Source organism: Acanthochromis polyacanthus, chromosome 23 (assembly GCF_021347895.1).
Source record: "Acanthochromis polyacanthus isolate Apoly-LR-REF ecotype Palm Island chromosome 23, KAUST_Apoly_ChrSc, whole genome shotgun sequence".
Classification (NCBI taxonomy): domain Eukaryota; kingdom Metazoa; phylum Chordata; class Actinopteri; family Pomacentridae; genus Acanthochromis; species Acanthochromis polyacanthus.
Window position 1 is genome coordinate 7,123,389 of NC_067135.1, and position 23,608 is coordinate 7,146,996.

General features: G+C 40.3%; 1 protein-coding gene across 1 annotated transcript; it reads right to left on the reverse strand.

The window, feature by feature from the left end:
* Positions 1-40: 40 nt before the first annotated feature.
* Positions 41-23,163, reverse strand: tdrd7b (tudor domain containing 7 b). The gene is made up of 20 exons (XM_051943975.1): positions 23,024-23,163; positions 21,300-21,506; positions 20,345-20,489; positions 15,498-15,705; positions 11,789-11,871; positions 9,993-10,205; positions 8,996-9,351; positions 8,614-8,921; positions 8,338-8,530; positions 8,138-8,249; positions 7,813-8,015; positions 7,599-7,733; positions 5,600-5,683; positions 5,022-5,156; positions 4,363-4,473; positions 3,754-3,902; positions 3,356-3,633; positions 3,056-3,239; positions 2,168-2,328; positions 41-1,893 (listed from the first exon to the last, which is right to left on the reverse strand). Exons 2-20 carry the CDS (start codon positions 21,504-21,506, stop codon positions 1,673-1,675), a joined length of 3,486 nt encoding a protein of 1,161 aa, XP_051799935.1. The 5' UTR covers positions 23,024-23,163; the 3' UTR covers positions 41-1,672.
* Between the last annotated feature and the right edge of the window lie 445 nt (positions 23,164-23,608).

The window sequence follows — 23,608 nt, forward strand, 5'->3', positions numbered from 1 at the left end:
GGACACATGATTTGGACGAGGAATGACTGAACGGGCTGAATATGTTCACCTCTCAAACAGACTTTATTCCAAAAAACATCTCTTTTATTATCCCCAGTTTCATTGTTAAACAAAATGGAAATGATCCTGTGTCTCTCTGCATCTAGAGAATATAAGTTAAATATAAATAAAATAGTGTCATTTGACATTTGTTAACAACAATGCAGCTTTGAGCTTGGTCAGGTCTACTGTCTTTAGAACTGGAGAAGTGTTTGCACATCCAAAACCATGATGCCGCTGAGTCAGGAAAAAAAAAAGTCACATTTCAGAATCAAATCTCACATCAGGCCAACATTTGATGCCAACCGTAAGAAGAACTTATCTCCTATTTGAAAATCTACAAGCTTAACACTACTGGTAACTTAAACTGCTCATTATTAGAACATCAAACTATATGTTCACACAGTTCAGGAAGATCTGCAACATGCAGCACAAGGAATCTGCTCAAATTTAAATTTTTTCTCGTTGTCAGGCAAGAAACGGAAAAATGAGAAGAAAATATTCAAAAGCCACGAGTCAAAGTGGAATCAGTGTTTGAGCTGGATGAGGCGTCGACATCACAGGAGTCTGGATATGTTCCATTATTGTTCTTCACTTGAAAAAAAAAGAGTCACATTTATCTTGTTCCCAGCTGGTCACCGTGTAACTTGGATGCATTATTCCGGTAGGTGAAGGAACACTTTGCACAGTTGAAACAAGTGATGCTGGGATAAACAGACTGAAAATAACTCGTCAGATTCTATTAACTTTTGTGACTTGTTTGCTCTGTAAGTGGAGCGGATTCAAAGAAAACCTGCTTCTCATAAAGTTTAAACACTTCATGAGGGTACATTTCACATTCATTTTGATTAATTAACAGAAAAGTTTGTCCCAAAACTTTTATCAAATCACCTCCTGGTCTCTTTCCTCATGCCCCAGACTCATCCATTTCTCCTCCTCTCAGGGGAATGTTTGCTCTGACTTTTGTAAACTTTGTGACAAAGAGAAATACCATCCAAAAAGCAGACTTTGTAAACAAATGCATATAAGTTTTCTGAGCATGTGAGAAGTCGCTTGGTTGTATTTTTTCACTTTGCGTGGCGCTCACATTGGCAGGGTTGGGGGTATTCAGGCTTTTCCAGGATGGCACGCAGTAAAACTGGATGCAAACACGATACTTTGGGGTGCTGCTTTGGACTAAAGCCAGATGGTAAAAGGTTACATGTTGCATCATTTCCACAGCGTTGTGAGCTCATTATGGACCCATCGGACAGTTCTTTGTATTCTAAGTGTGTTTTTGACAACTATGGTCTCAACCACTACATCATGAATGGGCATATATCCAGTAGTCACACTGCAGTAACTCCAATCACATCACCACATCCTTCCATGTACAGCCCACAACACAACACAAGTTGCTACAACGCCGTCACCTCTTGACTTTGTGCCAATGCTGGTCTCTACGTGCTATCAAACCTCTCAGTCTCACCTCTTCTTGTGACTTCCCTGATCTCTTTCTTTTAATCATCCCTGTGTTCTTCCTTCAGTCCCACTAAATGGTAGATAGATAAAGATGGATAAGCTTCTTCTATTTCGTCTATCCACAACAGGACAATGGCTGGGCTAGTAAGACTTCTCAGCGATCTCCTACTGTTTACAGCTCATTGGTCAGCTCCTCTGCAAACTCAGCCATGATGTCGTGCACCCAGATGTCCTTTTCTTCCTGTGAAGTGTCGACCAAGAAGACCGTCAGCCTCCTGTCCCACGGGTTGGTGGCTTCCTGTACGGCCTCCAGCTGGGCCACCAGGGGTTTCTTCTCCACGTGGTTCCTGAAAACGATGGAAGCCTCCTCTGACCACTGCCTCAGCTTCACTCCTGCAGGTGGAGACAGAGGAGAACCAGTCAGTTCTGAGCTTAAGCTCACTTTCACATTCGTCACAAATGTACAGCATCACAATAAAGAAATTACTGCACTATATCTTCACGTGGCAGAGAGCTGTTTGCTGCTATATTAATGCCACATATACACACACCCTTAAATGTCACTACTAACATCTTCTGTATATGAGCACCAGTACAGAATAGAAGATAAAAAGAGCAGAGTCTGGATGTGACGTTAGCAGCGCCACCAGAGCTCCAGTTTACTCACCAGCCAGCTGAGCAGTGATTCCCTGGAACGGCAGCTGTCTGAACTCTTTGATCAGAGCTCTGAGCTGGGTGCAGCTGACCAGCTCATGTCTGCCGTAGTCCAACTCGTACACAGACACCAGCCCATTGGTGAGGACTCCCTTCACTAACACACGATGCCAGCTGAACAGTAGGATGTAGGAAAACAAAAAGAAGTTGTACATGCCTCCAGAGGGAAGACTTAATGGAAACAGAGGAGAAAACTCTACTCATACTTATTTAACCCTCGTGTCATCCTGCGGGTCAAAATTGACCTGTTTTAGAGTTTGAAAATGTGGAAAAAAAATAAAAATTTCACAGTGAAACTTCTGATGTCCACATTTTCAACATTTTTTGGTGGAAAACAACAAACGCTAAGAATGTTTCTTAAGAACATTCACAAAAAAATCAACCAAAATCCAGCGAAATTCGCTGGATTTTGGTTGATTTTTTTGTGAATGTTCTTAAGAGAATATTAGAAGTTTTACTGATATATATATATGTAATCACTTTAGATATTTTTAGGATTTTTTTTGGAAGATTTGTACTCATTTTTTGAAAATATTTACAGGAATTTTCTTGCCAAATTTGGTGGATTTTCAAAAATATTTTTAAAACAAAACTTCTAAGGGAAACTTGTAAGGAACTGTTTGGAGTTTTCTTCCTGAAGGTCAGAAATCTGAGGAATGTTTTTGCTGAATTTCTGGATTTTTTTCAGACAAGGAAACAATATTTTTTGTTGCTCGTAAATGAGGACAACAGGAGGGTTAACATTGTGTCTAAAAACAGCATCCAGACAGTTCAAGGTCTAAACAAAACACTGTGGTCAAATTTAGATGTTGAATTTAAATGAACTCGTGTCTTTACTCACTTGTTATCCACTTTAGCAGCATATATCTGATTCTTCTCTATGTTGAGTGGTTTCTCCTCAGTTTTATTGTAGTACAGTATCATCTCTCCCATCAGCACCACCAGTTTGTACATATCTCTCCATGGCTGAAGCACAAAGTGGCCCGGATGGCACGCCACTGATACGTAGACGTCTATGTTGTTTCCTAGGAATAAAAATCCAACATTCAATCCTTAATTCCAACATGACTTCTTTTGCCAAAGTTCATACAGCAGTAAGCAGTAGAACGCTTTTTTGTTTTGCTTAAAAATACGATTTCACCTGTTGGGGGCAGCTCTAGCAGCGGTGGCAGCTGGAGTAGGGATGAGGGTGATGATGGGGATGAGGGTGATAATGGGGATGATGGTGTTTCTGGTGGGCTGGAGGAGGTTGTATTTCCTCCTCCTCCTCCTCCTCCTCCTCCGCTGCTCCTGGATCCTGACAGGGCCTTCCTGAGATGAGGCTTGACTGGGACAGAAGCTGATGTCAGACTGCCATTGGTGGATTCACTGGTGCTGGAGGCCTTGGAGGATACGGTCGGTGCAGAAATCTTGGCGGGGCTGAGGAGTTTAATTCCATCATTACATTTTTAATTTTTAAGCTGAGAAGAAACCAAAAATACAGGTGAGATATTAGCTAGCTAGCTAGAGGAAGAACACAGATAAACAATCAGAAGAAACCTGTGGCTTGTCAGGAAGACGTCTGGCTGTTGTTTGAACAGGTCAGACTGGGCCATCTGATGGTTGAGGCTGCGGGCCGGGTCGTGGAAGTTCTTGTCGGTGAACAAGTGGACATAGATGCAGCGCTTGGTTTCATCTACCTTGGCCACCTTGAGGGGGATGTACAGGAAGAAGAAAAAGAAGAGGAGAAAAGATGCAACAAAGGAAAGAGATCTATGAAAATAGTTGTTATGGCAGTAGGAGGAAAAAAAGCACGAATAGTAGCAACAGTGGTAAGCAATTTAGAATGGAAAACAACATCACTACTTAGTATTTTCTTGTCTGAAGCTCCATTAATGTTTTGTTAATGGTAAAATGACTGCTTGTTTTCAGAGTCTACATCACTCTGCAGTGACTGTCCACCTTTTACATTCGTTAAGTTGGTTCATTTAAACAATTTACAGTTTTCCACATTGCAGTGTGCTTCAAGGACCTGTGGAGGTCTTTGCATCTCTGGACCAAATAATCATCATAATCGTCTTCTTCCATTTGCAGACAGTTGCCATGATTAAGATCCAAACACCTTAATATAGTGATATGTGTGAAAAGGGCAAGACAGAAGACATTTACCTTCATGCTACAGTCGGTGGTGTTCAGTACTTTCTCTCGCAGCCACTGGACAGCGTCTGGATTCCAGGATCCAACACTGACCGCCAGGTCTGCTAGGCAGCACTTCACAGCCTAAACACAGGATGTTGGTTTGTCATTTTCTTATGTTGTATGAGACTAAATAATTTAAGAACAATATATGTCAGACAAGGAGTGATCAAACAGTTCAGATATTGTATTTTTGCCTGAATCATGTGGCAGGACCCATGAAAATAAGTTTTCGTGACCCCTGTTAGGTCTGCATTTGTGATTTTTCATGGACATCAAACTGGAGCTGCGAGAAAAACATCATTATTCCGTGTCAGATGGACTGACCTTCATATTTTTTTTGGCTACAATCATCAGCAGCTCTACTCACTTGATGTGGCTCCCTATGACTTCTCTCTCTTCCTCAAAATCCTATTTAAGTTGAAGTTTGACACTGTTGAAAGATTAAATGCTCATTTCAGATGATATTGACAAGTTTACACAACAGGACCTCCAGGGATTGCTACAAGCGTTGCAGAAGTGCTGGGAGTGCAAAGAATTTTAATTTTATATTGTTTGTGATTTTTAAAGGTAGAATATTAAAGCTTTTTGATCACTCCTCGTATGACCTCTGTCTTGACGTTGTCGCTGACCTGTGGTGGTATCGCCATGAGGTCACGCAGGAACGGCGGTGGGATCTCTCTCAGCTCAATCACTTCTACAGAAGCCTGGACACCAACATCAATGAACAGGATGTCCAGCACTCTGCTGCCATGTAGGTTGGTTATCTAAAGATAGAAACACACACAAAATATTCTTTAAAACTTATAAAATGTTAACAAAATCCATCATGACAATAAAAGCTAACAAAATAAATTACAACAGCTTTACATAATATAATAATGTAAAGAACATTAAAGATAACAGCTGTTGATGTCTTTCTGCTGTAACAGATCGATATTACATTTAAAATAGTCATTGCCATTAAATCATGACGGGCTTGGTAGTGGACGTAGATGTCAGAAGGCAGCCAAGAGAAGTAGAAGTGGGTGAAGTGTGAGATCAAAGTGCATCACGGTCCAAAATGCTGTGTTATTAATCTCTCTTTATGATCTAAACTCGTAAAAGCAGCCACACCTGCCTCTGTTGTCCAAATGTAACTTTATATCTTCAGTCAAACCAACACCTATCATGTGTTTAATGATTCACAGCCTTTACTGTTTTATCTTACCTCGACACGAGACCATTTGCCTTTGTAGCGAGCCAGACATGCTTTCCCACAAAAGGGTCTGGATACCAGGAAGTCTGATGTAACCTGGAACAAAATATGTCTCATTTGCACGTAAATTGAAAAAGTGAGTTGTCATCACTGTCAAATTTGACTGTTCTCCCTCAGGACTGTTTATGTTGCTATGTATGTGTAGCTGTTGCTTTATGGCTGCCACAGATACTGTAAACACTCAAACAAACATTTCACTGGTCCACCCAGTCTGCTGCAGCTGTACACTGCAACGACATCAAACATTTTGGCTTTAGATGAGCAGCTGTAGATGGTTAAAGGAATACAGGTAATGTGTGTTGGAAGTATGAGCGGTTTAATCCTGGAGGAGTCCTGTTACCATCTTGTGTATACAACAGTTTATTCATAACCAAATCAGATATTAAACTACAAAAATTATTGAGGTTTTAATCTTTTTTCTCGGGCATGATTATGTGGTGCATACATACTATATTCAGATTTAGAAAATACAGTGCAACCTTGCAAAAACTCTCCAGCCTTTGTATAATACACTGGCACACTCAACGCTGTGTTTGCCTACACACTGACGTAAAATGTTAGCGAGCTGCAACTACAAGCTTTAAAGGGCAGCACCTAGAAAAGCATCCACTCCGCTGTGTTGCCAACAGATTAAGTGGCTTGGCAATGTCTTAACTCCAGATTATCAACCTAATCTCAATCTGTCCAACAACACAGTTTGAGAGTAGCAACACAGCATCGGTACAATCACAAAAGGCCTTTAAGACGAGTTCTCTTTGACTTCACTGATTCCTTGTTACCGCTGTGCTTAATTAAACATTCTGGGATGAACACACTCAGCAAAACATTTGTGCATGGCAGGGATCATACATGGTTCTCTCTTCTTCTTGTTAGGAACATACACCATATTTGTGTGGACCCTTTAGATCCAGCTAGGAACAATAATCTTGTTTAATAAAGAGTATATAATGTGGAATAGCTGCACTGTAAACAAAAAAAAGGTGAAATGTAAAACCACACAAACAGAAGAGAGATAAGCTACAAAAAACTGGTAAATCCAAAGAATTGGGTCAATAATTTGTCTAAATTATGGAATAAATATGTAGTTTCCAGCATAGTCAAAACATCCCAAGAAAAACTGACAATTCCATTTCAACTGGACAAAGGTTTGTAGGATATAAATAAACTAAACAGACCTAATGGTGAGAGCAGCAACAGACACATGTAGGCCAAAAATAAAACCAGTAACACATGCACATCTACACTATGTTATGTGCCATTACCATAAAAGAGACTTCTCACATAGCAGACATGAAATAAGTCCTTTAGTGTAATATATTGCCTGTATCTTGCATATTTGTATAAGAATTTAAAACAACACGATATTGCTTATTTTAGCTGCAGTGCTATGTAAATAAACAGCTGTCATAATTATTTCATAATGAATAGAACACGAGGAAAACTTCAAGCTGTTCATCTAACTTATTTTGAATAAAATAAAAGCTTATATTTATTATATGGTGGAAGTTTGAATGAGATATGTAGGTATCAGGTATGAACCACATCAAGTTTGGTTTATTTATTCCTGGTAAAGTCAACTACATTTGCAGAGGAGGTTACATTAAAATGTGTATCTTTCAGGCTGAAATTTCTCAGAAGAAGAAGAAAGTGTCACGACTTCAAGTATAAAAATTAGACTTTCCTTCTTTGTTTATCTATTCTATCTGTGTGCTAAATGTTTGCATATACAGAATATCTGAATGTAGACAATACCGAGCAGTCGTGCAGGAACTATTCAGCATTAAAAATACAGACTCTACACTTAGTTTGCATAAATGCTAACGTAAAATGTTAATGAGCTGCAGCTACAAGCATTAAAGGACCTAGAAAAGCATCCGCTCTGCTGTGCTGCCAACAGATTAAGTGGCAGCACAAGAAGGCACTGAGACATCACATGAATCACGGTGCTGACCTGTGAGTGGAAGTACGCCTCTATATTCTCCAGCATTTCATTCATCTTGGCAAGACCTCTGGAGGGAAGCTGACAGTAGATGGTCCCATCTGAGCAGACGCTGCTGACGGTCACGTTCATGTAAGCACTGTTCACCTGAGGAGAGCCGCAGAGAGAAGTTCACTGTGCTGTAAACTCATTCAGACACATGTGCACACACTAACTCTTCCTGTACCTGTAGAGGACTCGCTAGTGTCTTGTCCTGCAGGGCTTTCATGCATGCAGCATTAATGTTCACATCATCATCCTGTGATGTGTCATACAGGACAACGAGAGGAGTCTGCCTTCTCTCCAGGATCTCGGCCAATAAGATCCTGCCGCTTGCCATCATCTCAAATTTCTTCAGCACTGCAGGCTCCTGACAGAAAGGCTCCAGGCCTGGACGCACACAGACACACACATAAACTTAAATAATCAGGGTGAAGTGGACAATATAGTGGTGTGTAGATCCACACTGCTTGTCTGTATTGGATTGCTCTGATGATTCAGTTCAGACTCACCTGCGAGTTTACACTTGGTGGCTTGGAAAGGTAGTTTGAAAAACTTCTCATGCAGCTCGAACACTTTGGTTTTGCTGATCACCTCTGAGAAGCCATGATCCACATAGTAGACCTGCAGGGTCGAAAGCAACAGTGGCAGCAGTAACTAACACATCCTCTCATTGTTTTTCTGTCATTATTTTTTGTTTGTGACCTCTCACCTTGACCTTGTCAGTCATGACCTCGCAGACTTGTGCCCTCAGAATCTCCTCCTCCTCCTCGGCTCTGACTGCGATAAGTTGACCCGAGGCTGGAGACGCTAAAGGAGTTGGGCTGCTTTGGTCCAAGCCGTAAAATTCCCTCATTTCATCCTCCATAGATTCCTGGGCCTGAGAATAACCCTCACCAATGTACCTGAGAGAGGAGACGAGGCAGACAGTCAGGGATTTATGATCTGTCACGTCTTCAAAGTGCATTATAACACAGTTTTCTCCTACCTGAGTATAACTCCATTGGTGTTGGTGGCCTCCACCACCAGCACAGAGGGGTACTCCTCTTTGGGGATCTGCAGAGAAGGCACCGCATGGTTACTCAGCCTCCTCCCCAGCTCCTTCCTCATTCTCATCTCCTCCTCGCTGGTCGAGGAGTTCCTCCTGTTACAGTTCTCGTCCTCTCCTCCTCCACCTGCAGCACTGCAGCGTCTGTACAGGATGGCCCTCTTGGGGTTGTCAGGCATCGGGTAGTCGATGGTGCAGATGTCAGAGAGGAGGTCAAGGTTCTCCAGGACATGTCCGGGCAGTTTGGCCTTTCAAAAAAAGAAAAATTAAATGATCAACTGTATCAGGCATGTAAATAATAGTGAATCACAGTGTTACTGACTTTGTAGGTGTCCTGGAAGAGCTTGGGCAGTGCATGAGCCCACAGGCCATTGGAGTACTTCACCAGCAGCTCCTCCAGTTTCTGCTTCAGGTCGGGGCTGAGGGTAGCAGGAGACGATGGAGGGCTGGGAGACGAGGAGGACGATGGTGGCGACTGAGGAGATCGAGAACCAGAGCCAGCCGCAGGAGTGCTGGGGGGTCTCTGCTGGGAGGGGGACTGAAGAGGTTTGTCTGTGGGGGTGTTTGAAGTTGGGGCAGTGGTGGGGTTTGGGTTATGGATGGGTGAAGAGGAGGATGTGCTGGTCTGTTCCTTAGCGGGATAAAGAAGCAGCTCTGATGGGCTGCTGCTGCAGGTTTCTCTATCTAGAAGGAAAAATGGAACATATTACAATACAGACTACACATGACCAGAATGTTAATGAACAAATGTGTAAAAAACATTTTAAGAATTTGAATTACTTTGCTGTTAAATAATACGTTCATATTTTGAGAAATTTGCCAATTTGATTCATTATTGGGATTTAAGATTCTAACTAAACACAATATACAACTAAGGCTGATGGAGCATCTCTAGTTTTGTTGGTATTTGTTTATAAAGTGTTGGAAAAATTGAAATTTTAACCTAATGATGGTGCTAAAGGAAAGGTCTGTCAGTAAGGTACTTCTTCTGGGAATTACTAATATCTTTACAAATGTTTCTCAATTTTAGTTGATGTGGAGATATTTCACCTTTACGTATGTCAAATATTTCTTTAACCACAGTTAAAATTCACCTATAGCAAGTATAACAAAATGTATTAATTGTTGACATTATAGGTAAATAATAATGAGTAAAATGTAGTTTTTCTCATAAATACAAAATTAATTCCATGCCATGGGTAATAACATAGCCTTTTAGTGTCTCATAGCAGAAATTCTGTTTTTGGTATTATTACTGAAGTAGAAAGCATTTTTCAAAATAAGAGCATGACAAATAAATGCTGTATCATAATGAGTACTTACAGTGCATATGTGTGTCCAATTCTCCAGGTCTTTGATGGCCTCCGTGGGCAGCTCCTGTTTGTACAGCTCTCTGTAGATCTGAGGAAGCTTCGACACCCAGAATCCATTACTGTACTTCCCCAAGATCTCCTTGATGCGACCCTGGACCTGCTGAGGGTTGTACGATTTCGCTCTCCCTGAACCAAAGCTCTCATTTAGATTCATGGGTGCTGGAAGATCGGAGAAAAACACATAGAAAAGAAGAAAGATATCACATACATATGAACAACATAACAGACTCTACAACATCAAGCCTTTTACTCCCTGAAGAAATGGATTCAACAGCTTTTCTCAAAACTGAGATGTGGGTGATTTGAAGCCAAAAAAAGAAACAGATAGAAGACGAATTATGACAGCAATCCCTCCTGATCTCTACTATTTTTCATGCGCATCTCAAACTAAACTCAGACTAAAACTATATTCTTTCAGAGGCGAGGTACTCCTAAGACTGCAGGTACATGGATATTTTTTGGTTCCATCGTGACTCCTTGGAGGAGTTGTCACAGGAATTAGTTTTGAAGGTCGGCCACTTCTGGTAAGGTTCACTATTGTTCCGAGTCTTCTCCATTAATAGATAATGACTCTAACTATAAATGTGAAGAGTCCCAGAGCCTTAGAAATAACCTTGTAATTGGAATTTTTCATTCTGACAGAAAGTACTACTGGTGAGAGCTTTTAGCCAACTCTGTGCTTCTAAAAATGGTCTGTTTAAGTGAAAACCAGTTATCAGTGTATTTTGGTAGATTTTTTTTGGATTATATAACTAAGGGGGATCAGCTGGTATTAGATAACATTCTTGCAAAACTTGTATTTGGTGTTTATGCAGGTTGCTTTTATTTCATGTCAGATTTTTTTGAACATCTAGCACAGTTCAGTACGAGATAAACACAAAAATAGAAGAAATCAGGAGGTGGTCGGACACTTTTTCACAGCACTGTGTACACATAACCAAAGCCAGGCTTCCTTTAGGGATTGGATTTAGTGTATGATGAACTTCACCATGTCTTACAGTTTAAATGAGAAAAAAACAGAGGGCACAGGTTCTGAGCAATCTTATTTAGCTTAATTTCAAAAAGTGGTCAGAATGTCAAAAATTCCACTAAGGCAACCATTTTTCTGATGTAATCTATACTGAAGTGGGAATCTGGAGAAAAAAGATAATCAGTTTGAGCCTTGTCATGCCTCGTCCCTTAACACAGGCCTCACATTAATTCAATTTCCTCCTCACTCAGGGATGTCTCTTTACGATAGGAAGCTTCAACTCTTAAACCGCTTCATATGAAAGCTTCAACAGTCTCCTGTCTTCAGGGGTCTGAAATAAACACAACTGGAACGGCTGGAGCCTTCAACATTTGTGCTATGCGGTTCATTACGGGCCGGTATTTTTCCTCGGGCGATGCAGACCAAAGGCCTTCTTCAAAAACAGGCAGCATGACAACAAACACATTCTCAGTTTAGTTCAGAAAAAGGTTTGCAGCACAGGGGTGGAATAGGACGGAGCTGATACGGACAGCACAGGCAGCGGGTAAAGCTCCAAACTGTTTAAAACACACCTCAGGCCTGCAGACAGAACCAGGTGAGATGGGTTTACTGTTAATTCCTTGAAGGTCCATAATACAGAGAATGACAGTTTTTAAAGCTTCAATATAAGTTTCTTAAAAAGGCAGGTAGTAATTTGTTTCTGCTGGTTTAGAGGACAAACAGCTTCATAAATGTATTTTTAGCACAATGAAAAGCAGCCTGTCCTACTTACGGCCAGTCTGTTGGGAGTTTCTGGAAAGGTGAGCGTGCACCTCCTTCTGAAACCGTGACGGGAGGGTCATCCTCTTGTCTGGCCTGGACACAAGAGAACAAAACGAGCAGGAGAATTGCTTTCTGCGGGCTTCAAAAGTAAAAGAAAGTGGGAACTTAGTTTATCTTAGTTGTGTAAATCCTCAACCTCCTGTGTCATCCTGACATTCTTGAGTAAAGTTAAAAACAAAATCATGAAACTTAATCTGGAGCCTTAAGCCTCGGCTAAATGTGGCTCTGGAAACATCTTTGAGTCTTTTGTGGCTTTTCCTCAGCATCACAACCCTTTTATTTTGAGATATGGCACACCACATTGTTGTGTATGCATCCAAATAGTGATCTACTGTCTAGATATCTACTTTATGTAAAATATGCATCACTTTCTGTATATTTTTGCTAAACGGATCTTAATTTCAGACATGCTTTCTTTCCATCCTCCTCTTCCCCCTCTCCTCATCACGCCTGCTGTTCAGATCAGTCACCTAAATGATGTAACTGCTTTGCTTTGCATTTCTCCCACTCTGGATTCAGCCTGCCCATCCCTGCTTCGTCTCTCTCATCACTCACAACTCCTGGCTCACCCATGTACACAGCAAATAATGGATGCGAAAGATCAATAAACAGAGGCTATTTACCTAAATGCTGAGAGAAGCTGTAATTAACTTTACCATCCGTTCACAGATCACAGAACATAATATGAACAATAGAAGCCTATTGACCTAAATTGGATTTTCTCTGTAGCTACAGCCATGGCCATAAGTTTGGACACAGCATGACTTACTATGTCTGTTTTGATGTCTATTACAGAACATAACTAATATTTTTTGACAGCACCAGTTTAATTAGTCAACAAATCAACAAGGGATATAATATTATCAATAAATTCCAACAATTGGAACAACTTTGTTCCCAGAACATAATATTAGAAGAAAATAACAAAAAAAATGCAGTACTTTCACAACCGAATTTGGTAAGAATAACAAAATGACACCAAACTCTTTTGATGTTTTTTTTAAATATGAAACTTAATATAGTTCTCAGGAGTTGTGTACTGTATTGTAAGTGACAATTTTGTGGTATTTTCTAAGATTCACAAGCGTCATGGTACTTGTGTCCAAACTTATGGCCATGGCTGTAGTGGAGGTGGTAACAACACACTGCGGCAGGATATTTCACCACAACTGAGAGCGCAAAAGTATTACAATGCATATGAGGCAAATTCTATAATACAGCTAGGGACAAACAATGCCTTTTGGTTAATTTTTGCTTGCATTAAATCTAAACATTTTATGTTATTATTACCAGGACAGCAAGAACATTTTTCTTTAGTCTTCAGACAACAGATAGAGAAGAAGAAAAGTTCCTTATAATAACTTAAACATGGATATTTCTAACGTCAAACTTCATCTCCAGAGGAAGGCTGTGTGATGTGGGTGTTGGGATGTCAAGCTCAAGCTTTTATTTGTGGTTAAACTATTCTTGGAACCTTCTAGACTAAAGGCTGCACTTTTTGTGAATTTTCCTACACAATTTATCCTTTCTTGAGAAAGAAGGAGTTGACTGCACTGTGAACAACTTTGTGAGATTACAGCCACAAGACACAACCCCACCATCACACCAGAGAGAGAATCCAGGCTTTTTCAGCCTGGTGTATTTCCCATTATTGTGGCTAATGTAGCGTAATAAGTGCCATGATAATTTTGCACTCTGTACTTCTGATATAGATTCAGAGAAATGAGAACGGAACCAAAAAAAAAAGCTTTTAAAGCCAAAATTCTCACATGAAATCTTTTGTTTTCAGTCAGACCGAAGCGCAACAGAAATTAGCTCCCTGGAATGGATATTTTGCTAACTGCAATAAGGATCTCTATCTGAGTAAACTTGCTAGCTGACTTGATCACTAGCATATTTATCTACGTTTGTGTGAGGCAGAAAGACGACAAAATGCCCTGAAAGGCAGTTTGCTTTGATAAACTGGGGATATTCCTGCCCTCACTGCTCTGCTACTGACTGATCCAGAAAATTGTTGCTGCAAAGAGCTACTAATGAATCTGCAGCTTTAATAAACATTGCCATACTGTAAAATGGCATCGAACATCAGCAAAATCAAAAAGACAAAGGCCAGATAGTATCGGTCAGATGGTACAAAACAGAGAGAAGGCTGTTCAGGTGGCTAATTTCAGCTTTTACTGTCAGTCTGACTTGGAAAACAATGCTTAAAACACTGAAAAAATGCCATTTTCCCCTAATCTCTACAACAGAGGCACAATAGGTGCATTATTGGGAAATACATTGCATTGAAATTTGCTGTAATTCTTATTGAATTCCTGAAATAAAGCTCACATTTGCTTCACTTCCCCAAAAACTTCTATAAACGGCATGGAAAAGCCTTCTGTGCTCACTTCCCTGCGTGTTGCTGTTTTAATAAAAGTTAGATCATACTAAACTGTAATTCAATGCAGGGCTCATTTTGTTTGCTGAATTTACCACTTGAACTGCCACAGTGCACTTGTAGCAATGTGCACAGACACACACACACACACAAATGATGATGACGCCGGCCTGCCCAGTAGAAGATCTAGAGGGATACAGAGAGATGTGCTGATTCACTCTGTGTCGGTTTAGAAGAGTTAATCTACCAGAGAATAGAAGGGGGATTAAAGAGGGCTCATGTCCCCCCTGCCCCGGGCTCGTGTCCCCTGCCAATACACCGGCCTTTCCACCCTGTTGCCCCATTGTGCTGCGAAGAGGCAGCAGCGCACTGGACACAAGCAGCGACACGGACAGAGGACTGATGTCAGTTGTTTTCACAGTGGACGGACAGATGGAAGTGGGAGAATCAGTCAAAGAGCCGAATTAATCTAGAGCCATTGTTTAAGCAGTGCAAACAGATGATCTCTTTAACAACAATAAATCAGATGTTTCAGTCAGGCAGGGTTACATTGAATGACTGACAGCAAGCAAGAAAAAAAAGGAGGTAGGAAGAGGAAGGGAGGACAGATACAGAGAAAGAGAAACGGACTGATGTAGAGAGAACATCATCAAGCCAGCGCTGAATAAGCAGCAGCAGGGAGGCGGTTTTGCACTCAGAAAACAACCAGGCCTCCATTCAAAAGCAGCCTATTTTATGTCAGCTCACACCACACGAAAGAAAGCAAGAAAGAAAGCAAGAAAGCAAGAAAGAAAGAAAGAAAGAAAGAAAGAAAGAAAGAAAGAAAGAAAGAAAGCAAGAAAGAAAGAAAGAAAGAAAGAAGTCACAGTTAATCTACAGGAAATATTCTGGAATCACATCTGCTTTTCGGAGCACATTCCTCTGCTTGGATTTCCAAAGCAGTGTGGAATCCTAGTTGGTGACTTCCACATATAATTGGACTAGAAAACCCCACAAATATGTAGAGCTGGAATTTAAATGGGAAGGGAGCTAAAGTAGGTCTTTTTGTAGTAAAGAAAACTGTATTTTTTTTTGCAATTGCAAAATCAGTATTTTGTTGTTTTCTATATCAACTTTGAAGGTTTTCATCATTTTTCAAACACATTTTACCCATAAGACTCGCCACCAAACCAACCACATTCATGTACATTCATAGCCGGCTCTTTAAAGATGCATTACCCAAAGAAGTTTTCTCTCTGTATGTACCACCATCTACTTTCAAACCGTCTCCCTCACTCACTTGTCTGCAGGTGGGTTCCCTTTTCTGTTGGCTGTGTTCTGATTGGACATCTTATTCGGATGCCCCCCAGTCTTGCCCTCCGACTGGCCATCCCTTATGTCTCTGGCCTGTCTGAAGTCTCCATGTCCAGCCCCGCGGCCTGCACCTCCTCCTCTACCCCCACCTCGCCCGCGGTGGTTCGGCTGCCTCAGAGAGGTTTGAGGTTTGGCTGTGGAGAGAGACAGAAAGCAAAGAAAAAAAATGGAACTGTGGACTTGAAATGTCCACAAGCACACCGTCTGACTCAGCTGAACCTGATGCTGAGGCAGGACAGTCTGTCTGTCTGGAGGGCACGGTGTCTTAGATAGTTCAGTGTCGGCGGATAACATCAGAGCTCCAATCAGTGGAGCACAAAATTGCAAATTAAAAACATCATTTTCAAAAGGTGAGAAACTTGTCCTGCGCCTACAGTCTGGGATTTGCCAGTTTAAATTCTCAACTGGATTGTGTAATAAATGGGTGCGGAAAGTGAAAAAAAATATGCACCTATTTACTAACAATTTAGATGGGAGGATAGAAACTACTTATATAGGACAAACATCAAGCCATAGCAAGGAGATTGTTAGCTTAGCATTAGCATAAAGACTGAAGGCAGGATAAGGACAGACAGCCTGCCAACAACTCTCTATCTATCTATCTATCTATCTATCTATCTATCTATCTATCTATCTATCTATCTATCTAGCTAATGACAAGATGATGTCAGCCGTACAAAAAACAACACAAAAAACTACAAAAGAATGATAATATTTTGGCAGCTGGGGTGCCCAGAGAAAAAAAACAAAACACATCTTATATTTTTTTTTTGAATTTTTATTTGCATAAGGTCCTGTGTAATTTTTTTGTCCTTTAAATGTTTAATGAAAAATATTTACATGTGTTTATATTTACTGTAAAAACTTGAATTTAGCCCTTGAATTTATTTTTAAAATTATGCTTTATTTGTGAGTGTACAAAAAATGTTAACTTATTTTCAAAAAAAATTAATTTTAATATTATTCACAATTAGTGAGGTATTTTTAAAAAGACATTTAAATTCATAGTGAAACCTTGTCATTTGATTGATATTTGTGTATTTTGAAAATATGGAAAGATCTTTGAAAATTAAAAGCAAAAAAAATCTGTAAATTACTGATTATTTATTTGCTTGTTTAATTTATTTTTGATGTCCATCTATGTATATGTTTCTGAGGCATCAATGGAGTCATTTAATCAGTCTTGAATTTCCCTCGGGATTAATAAAATATCTATGTACCTGCAGATCTACCTATCCATCCATCCATCTATCTACCCATCGAATTCTCAGCAAGACAGTAAATACGCGCATTTCCAAAAATGTTGAACATTTACTATTACTTCTAATACATTTAAACCACAAAAGTAACCTAACTGTACTTTGTGTTACAGTGATTGTTAACAATAACTAATAAATAACATATTATTATCTGTATCTCCACTATAAAGTCCAAAAGTCAGAGTGTAATTATCCAAACAGAGCACAAATCAGCCCAGCCCCTCATCACTTTAATATTACATCATTCCATCACAGCCTGACATCACATTTCTGCTACATGACATCACCAGTAGACCACAACCCTGAGTCACTTCCATTCCCACATTTCTCTGTCTTTTTCACTTCTTCCTCCCACAGTCTCTTCTTTTGTCTTCACTCTTTCCTGAATCTCTTCTTTTTTTCTCAGCGAGATCTAGAACTTTCTCCTGCTTTCCAATCCACTCAGTTCTCGCTGAATCTCCTCAAATCTTCCGACAACATGCAGCTTAATCAGCACGTCTTCAAAAGTCATCAATCGGCAATTTCAGTTCCTAAACCTTATTCTGTGGTCACCCTCTGAGCAACTGGCAGTCAGTCAATTCATGAATCAACCAATTAATCAATGAACAAATCTTGCACACAGACACACATAGCAGAAACTTAGCAGGCACAGGCATGAATCCACATGCAAATACAGCCATTACACACACACACACACACACACACACACACTTGCTAGGAGCAGACGGTGCATCACCTCACCGGCATGGACACACAGTCCCTGGTCTGTCTCTGCCTGAATATCAATAACCCAGGCAGAATGAAAGAGAGTGTGGGGGAGAGAGAGATGGTTGATTTGTGAATCAGCTTCTCTTCGCTTGCAGCTCAGTCTCAGCTGCTATAGGCTGCGTTCTCCTCTAATTCCAACACCCAACTCTGCCTCTCTCTCTCCTTCTCTGTCATCTGTCCTCCCATCCTCCCTCCTTACCGTTTCACCATCCCTGTCTTTCCTCTCCTCCGACCGTCTCACTGCCACTCCTCCTCCTCCCTCCCCCTTTCTCTCCACCTCCCACTTCCTCCTCTGACTCTCAACATATTCTGCAGCATCACAGTCTGGCAGAGGTGTCGGCGCTGCAACTGGAGCAAAGAAACTATTTGTGTTTCCGCATGTCTTCCTGTTAGTGTGACTGCATATGTGCATGTGTGGTAGTTTTAAGAAAGGGTTACTTCATGAATAAAGGTTCAGAAATGTATGCGGTGTGTGTGAGCTGACATGCTTTGTACACCTGATGCCTTGTGTATCAGTCTGTGTGAGTGTGTGATATTCTTAGCGCCTATAGGACTGCAGGTCTCCACAGAGCGACGGTTAAAAGAGGCCAGTCATTCATCCACAGTCTGTCAGGCTGCACCACACAAAGCATTTGCTAATGTTGCATTGTCACAGTACTGGTGCAGCCGCTGGACACCGGTTCTATTTTTCTCTTGCTGCAGCGCTACTTTACTGTACAGTGAGACAAGTCTGGAAAATACTGGCAAACATTTAATGAACTGAATACTGACTTGAATGAATCTGGTATTTTCTAGTGTGAAAATGTGTTCAAACTTTAAAAAATGAGAAAGAAAATACACAGTCATTTATAAATCTCTACTTCTGGTTAAACTGTACTCACCCATGGATTTCAAACTGTGCACATGGATTTTGAAATGTTTTTTTGTTGACAAAAATAAAAGCGACCAAATTTGCCAAGTAAGGCTGTTCCATGGCCATCCTTTGTCCTTAAAGACACAAGCTGTGGCAAAACCCTGCACACGGATTACATATCTAAAAGCATGCATTTAGATACAGCTCTTTGTTTTTACCTGACTAGAGCTGCAGCCTCCAGGCCGAGTGGTTGATTGGTTGGCTGATATACCCTCACCTGATCAAATTCTTATGGGTTGGACAATACTTTCATAAGAAGAAAAGCGCTCTATGAACAATCTTCCAGGACTAATTATTTATATTCAGCACCCGGAGGAACACACTTTGAACTTGCTCGATGAAGTGGAGACTGCTAGGTCTAACTAATGTTTACTGAACGTTTTCTCTCAGACAGCTTCAAACTAAGTAACATCATCTCAGAGAACTCATTGATTTGGATGCAGTTTGTTCAAACGCATTATATTTCTCAATATTTTTGTGCTGAATCGCCAACTGATATAGCTGTATTTTCAGATATTGTATAATACGGTGCAGGCTGGCAGCCCCAAGTCTATGGTCAACAGTTCAGCATATATTAACTAGGTTAAAATTTTTTCTGCAAATACCGCCATTTTTAATCTTTATTTATCAATAGTTTTGTCTCATAAGCCCAGAACATTCTTGAATTTCGCTCGGGATTAATAAAGTAAGTATCTATCTGTCTATCTATCTATCACAACGGCAAGAAAACCAAACTTTTCTGCCATCATCAATACACAGATGGGGGGATTTTCTACAGTAGATATATGGAGGTGGTGTCCCACCAGTCAAATCCAGGTGTTTGTCATTTCTAAAAAGCACTGGCATCATATCTTTATAAGTTTGGGGCATTTTAGGAACCTGCAGGTACTTTCCACTTAGCAAATGATGCTTTCTAGACTATTTTACCTTGGCATGTTTTGAATTAATTTGGATTCAGCGTTGACCTTCATCCAAAAAGGCTTGAATTTATGCTGCTATCTTTTTACTGTGTTGCCAAGCAAGTTTTAAACAGTGCAGACAAAAAGCCAGTTGTTCACATTAAATGACACTCAAGTCCTCTACAAACATGCTTTATTCTGTTTCAGAATAAAAGACTATTCATTAGTCTATCTTAAATAAAAACATGTTTTACTGATTAAATCTTCAGTCTTCTGTTGACTTTAAACAATTAAAGCATATTGACAGGCTTTCCAAAATTTAACTGGAGGCCCATTTTTACACCAAGAAGCCCTAGTGTGAAATCCTCTCCATTTGTATAAGCTGTTTCTAATTGTGTATTAATGATTGTCTAAACTCTGTTTTGACCATTTTGTAGCCATTTACAGTTTAAAGACAACACTAAATAATACGTGTGCTGTTGTAGATTGTGTTTGTTCACAAATGTAACTTAAATTAAGTGCTGACTGCATTTTAAGAAGAAAAATCAACCATGCGGATCATAATTTTTCCTACCACTATAGTTGTCTGTGTTCTACTCACAACTTTGCAGTAATTAATGTGACATTTCATCGAATAACTCACAGATTTAAAGTAGAACTGAAAAGAAAGTCAACTGCCAATTATTTTAATAATAACTGATTGAAGTGGTTGGTTTTTTTAAAAAGCTGATAATCCTCTGATTGCAGCGTCTCAGATTTTAATAGTATTTGGTGTCTTTACTCCTCTATAAAAGTAGGCTGATCTTTTGGTTTGGGATAAAACGAGACCTTTCAGGACATGATCTTTGGAAACATAAACTGAGATTTTTTCACCACTTGCTGACATTTTTATATTGCATACAACTAGTTGCAGTTGTAATTAATTCACTCCTACCATTGAGGACGAGCGGAGCAGCCGGTTTGACCCTCATCTGGGTGTTGACCAGGTGGGGTCGGCCTGTCTTCTTGGAGCTACGCTGTCGGGCCACCACCTTGGCTATGTGGGCCGTCTCATTGGCCCCTGAGGCAAAATAGACCATCTGGATGGAGAAAGTGCAACAGGCAGATGTTAATGGCAATGAAACACAATGAGCTGAAATAATGTTTGGGATTTTCTGTGTTTTGTCTATCGAGGATAAAGAGGGTTCATCTATGCATGTTGTCATTATGCAGAGACATGGTAGGACACCAACATAACTAGTCAACTACAGCTACAGTTGATTAACATCATCCGTGAGCTGGAGATAGCTTTGAAAATGTATTAGTTAGTGCCAAAGTTTTCATTCATACAGATGTGCACAGTTTTTAAATTATAAATGGCTGTTTAAAAATGCATAAATATTAGACACAGAATGCAGACCTGGCAGTGAAAATACGAGAAGCATCGCAGGCTGCAAATGCTCACAGGGTCTAAGAGTTAGACTAATTCCTGGGTAGGTTTTCTGTGGGTCGGATGAAGAAGAATCTAGCGTGCCAATGAAATCACAATGTGAGGGATAACCTCCTAAAACAGTATTCGGTTTTGACAGTTTGGTCAATATTTCTGTCACTGAAATAGAAAATGCTCTTTTAAGATGCATTTTACATTGAATTTCTTGCACAAAGTTACTTTTTTAATGTTGAATGAAACAACTGATGACAGTGCTTTAATTAGTAACATGTTATTTTTTCCTGAAACACGAGAACAGACTAGAAACAGGCACCAATGAAACAGAAAACAACCAGTTTCAAACAGATTCTGACATTCAAGCAGGAGAAATAAATAAGACAAACTACGATCGTAAACATTAAAATGTACTGTCTGTTTATTCATCCATCTTTTAGCCACCCTGCCTCAGCCAAACACACACCTCTCCAGTGCGGTTGCGCTCCATGCGGACTACAGAGGGCATGCTGGCCAGCAGAGCGTCCAGGTGGTTGTGTCCCATGTGTTTATGTGGTATCTGCTCCCCGGTCAGCTCCTTGTACTCCGTCTGCAGACGTGACAGCGACACTCCACTTTTGTTGGCCTGCAGGACGGCCCGCAGCATCTTCTTCACCAGCTCCACGTCAGCCATCTAGGAAATAAAAGAAAAATATAGGCAGATAAAGCAAAATAATGAACAAACAAGCAAATAAACTGCACTTTATGGCAACATTTTGGCAATCTGTAATTCCAAAAACCTGTTAAGGTAGCCTAATAACAATGCAAACCCTTTCAAATCTGTAATCGTCTGTACTTTGTTCACCCTGTGGGCCACTGGCAAACTGGTTGGGCAAGTTTTTTATTAACTGAAACACACCGTGTATATCGGTCAGGCTAAATCCCTGTTACTGGCAACACCTGCGATTATAAATATTAGTTCAGAACCATGAATGAGACGTAATTGAGATCACAATTTGCTTTTTAGAAACAGCTACTATCTCTGAACAAAACAAACACAAGTCTATCACTTAGCTTTAATCACTAGAGAAGAAAGGTCATTTTTATTTGTCATTCCAGTGATGTGATTAGTAAGTGTGCCCTCATTGATCTCAAGCCTTAAAAGACTATAAAAAATACTACTGAATCATGCTGTAGAAGCTGTCTGTACTTTCAGTTTCCATTTTACCACCTGGATTGCCACCTGGCAGAGGAATTTTAGAAAATGAAGCTCCACTAAGCACAAACATGACTAATTATTTTGTCCACATAAAGTGCAATATCTCCAGAATTCAACAAATACTCGATGTCATATGAAAACCTAGATTCTGTCAGACGTAGAGACACACCCTCAACAACCAGCTTCAAGAAAATAGGTCGACCAGTGCAATAGTGTAGCTTAAACAACAAGTGCATGTAACATTATTATTATTTTAGGAGATACAGCTTTGTTTTTTACGCATTTTATCTTCTTTCTGGAGTGTTCTATATGAGTCTTCAATTAAAGAAGACAAATACATCCATATGCAGGTTTTCTATTCTGATGTGATGATGAGGGTGAAATTGGAGATTAATGCTGTCAACTCGTCATGTTTCTGTCCTGATTGTTTCAGACTGGGATGTCTCCAGACCACTTGTTGGTCGTCCACTTTCTGCAGAGGGAAACTACGACTGACGTAACGTGTCACACTTCGACTCCACACCCTCCATCGGCACTAAACTATTCGCTTTAAATTCCTCGGCTTTTGTTTCGCTTTTGAACAAAAATGTCTTAAATTGGTATTGGCAAATTAATTAGCACAGACAGAACGTACCGGACCCGGTAGAGTAACGATACAGCACGGAATATCGAGTTAAATCCGCCTGCCAACAGCGGGACAGCCGCTCGTAAAGTTAGCAACAAAAAGCTATTACAATACCGGAAGCGTCTTCATAATAAAACTAAAGACCGTAGATCAGCATCGCTTTTCTATTTATTTCAGCCACATGGTTTAATTTTGAAACACAAAACCGGAAGTACAGCTGTGTGTTCTAGCTAGCTTGGAAACTTTTGCGCCATCCTACTCGAGCGTATCAAAACAGGCAGAATGAACACCCGGTAAAAGTTTGACAGAAGTTAGTGTTTTAAAACTACATTTAAGTCCGACTAGAAGCAAAAAAAAATCCCTCTACCTTGCGCTAAAGGGACGACGTGGTGAAGTCGGACCTGGTCCAGTCGCAGTCAGTGCTGTCACCGCCACGGGGCTGAGCTGCGGCCGGAGCTCTGTCCCGGGTGTCTGTCTGTCTGCCAGCCGGTCCAGGACCAGCCTCTCCTCCGCCTCCTGATTGGTCGGCTGGCTGGGCCTCTGGCTGGTTCCACGTCAGTACGCATCCAGAGGACACATGCACTGTCCATCCATCCCCAGCATGAAGCATTACTATTTCTAAATTAGCAGCTGATGAGACTTTGTTACATTCACTCCTCTAATATCCACTCACTATCTCCCAATTATTATTATTGCAACAGGCATGTTAGTGTGTATAAGATGTCAGGCAAGAGTGAATTACGTCCATCAAATTTCTATTGAGGTGAAGTATTAGCCTAAAATTGTTGATTTAGCTCAGGAGTAACACAACAAATTAAATTCACCACAATATAAAACCGAGAAAAACATCAAATGCTAATATTGAAGAAGTGAGAACCTAATATTTTCCTTTTAATGTGATAAATTATAATAGCTCAATGGACTAACTGATTAACTTAATTCATTTCCAACA

Bases quoted from the DNA above. Each gene is read 5' to 3' on its own strand.
- tdrd7b (XM_051943975.1), bottom strand. From the start codon at position 21,506: ATGGCTGACGTGGAGCTGGTGAAGAAGATGCTGCGGGCCGTCCTGCAG. The intron at 8,016-8,137 runs GTGAGTCTGAAC...GTGTGCGTCCAG, and splicing joins CACCAAGTGTAAACTCGCAG to GCCTGGAGCCTTTCTGTCAG. The intron at 4,474-5,021 runs GTCAGCGACAAC...TCCTGTGTTTAG, and splicing joins TCATGGCGATACCACCACAG to GCTGTGAAGTGCTGCCTAGC.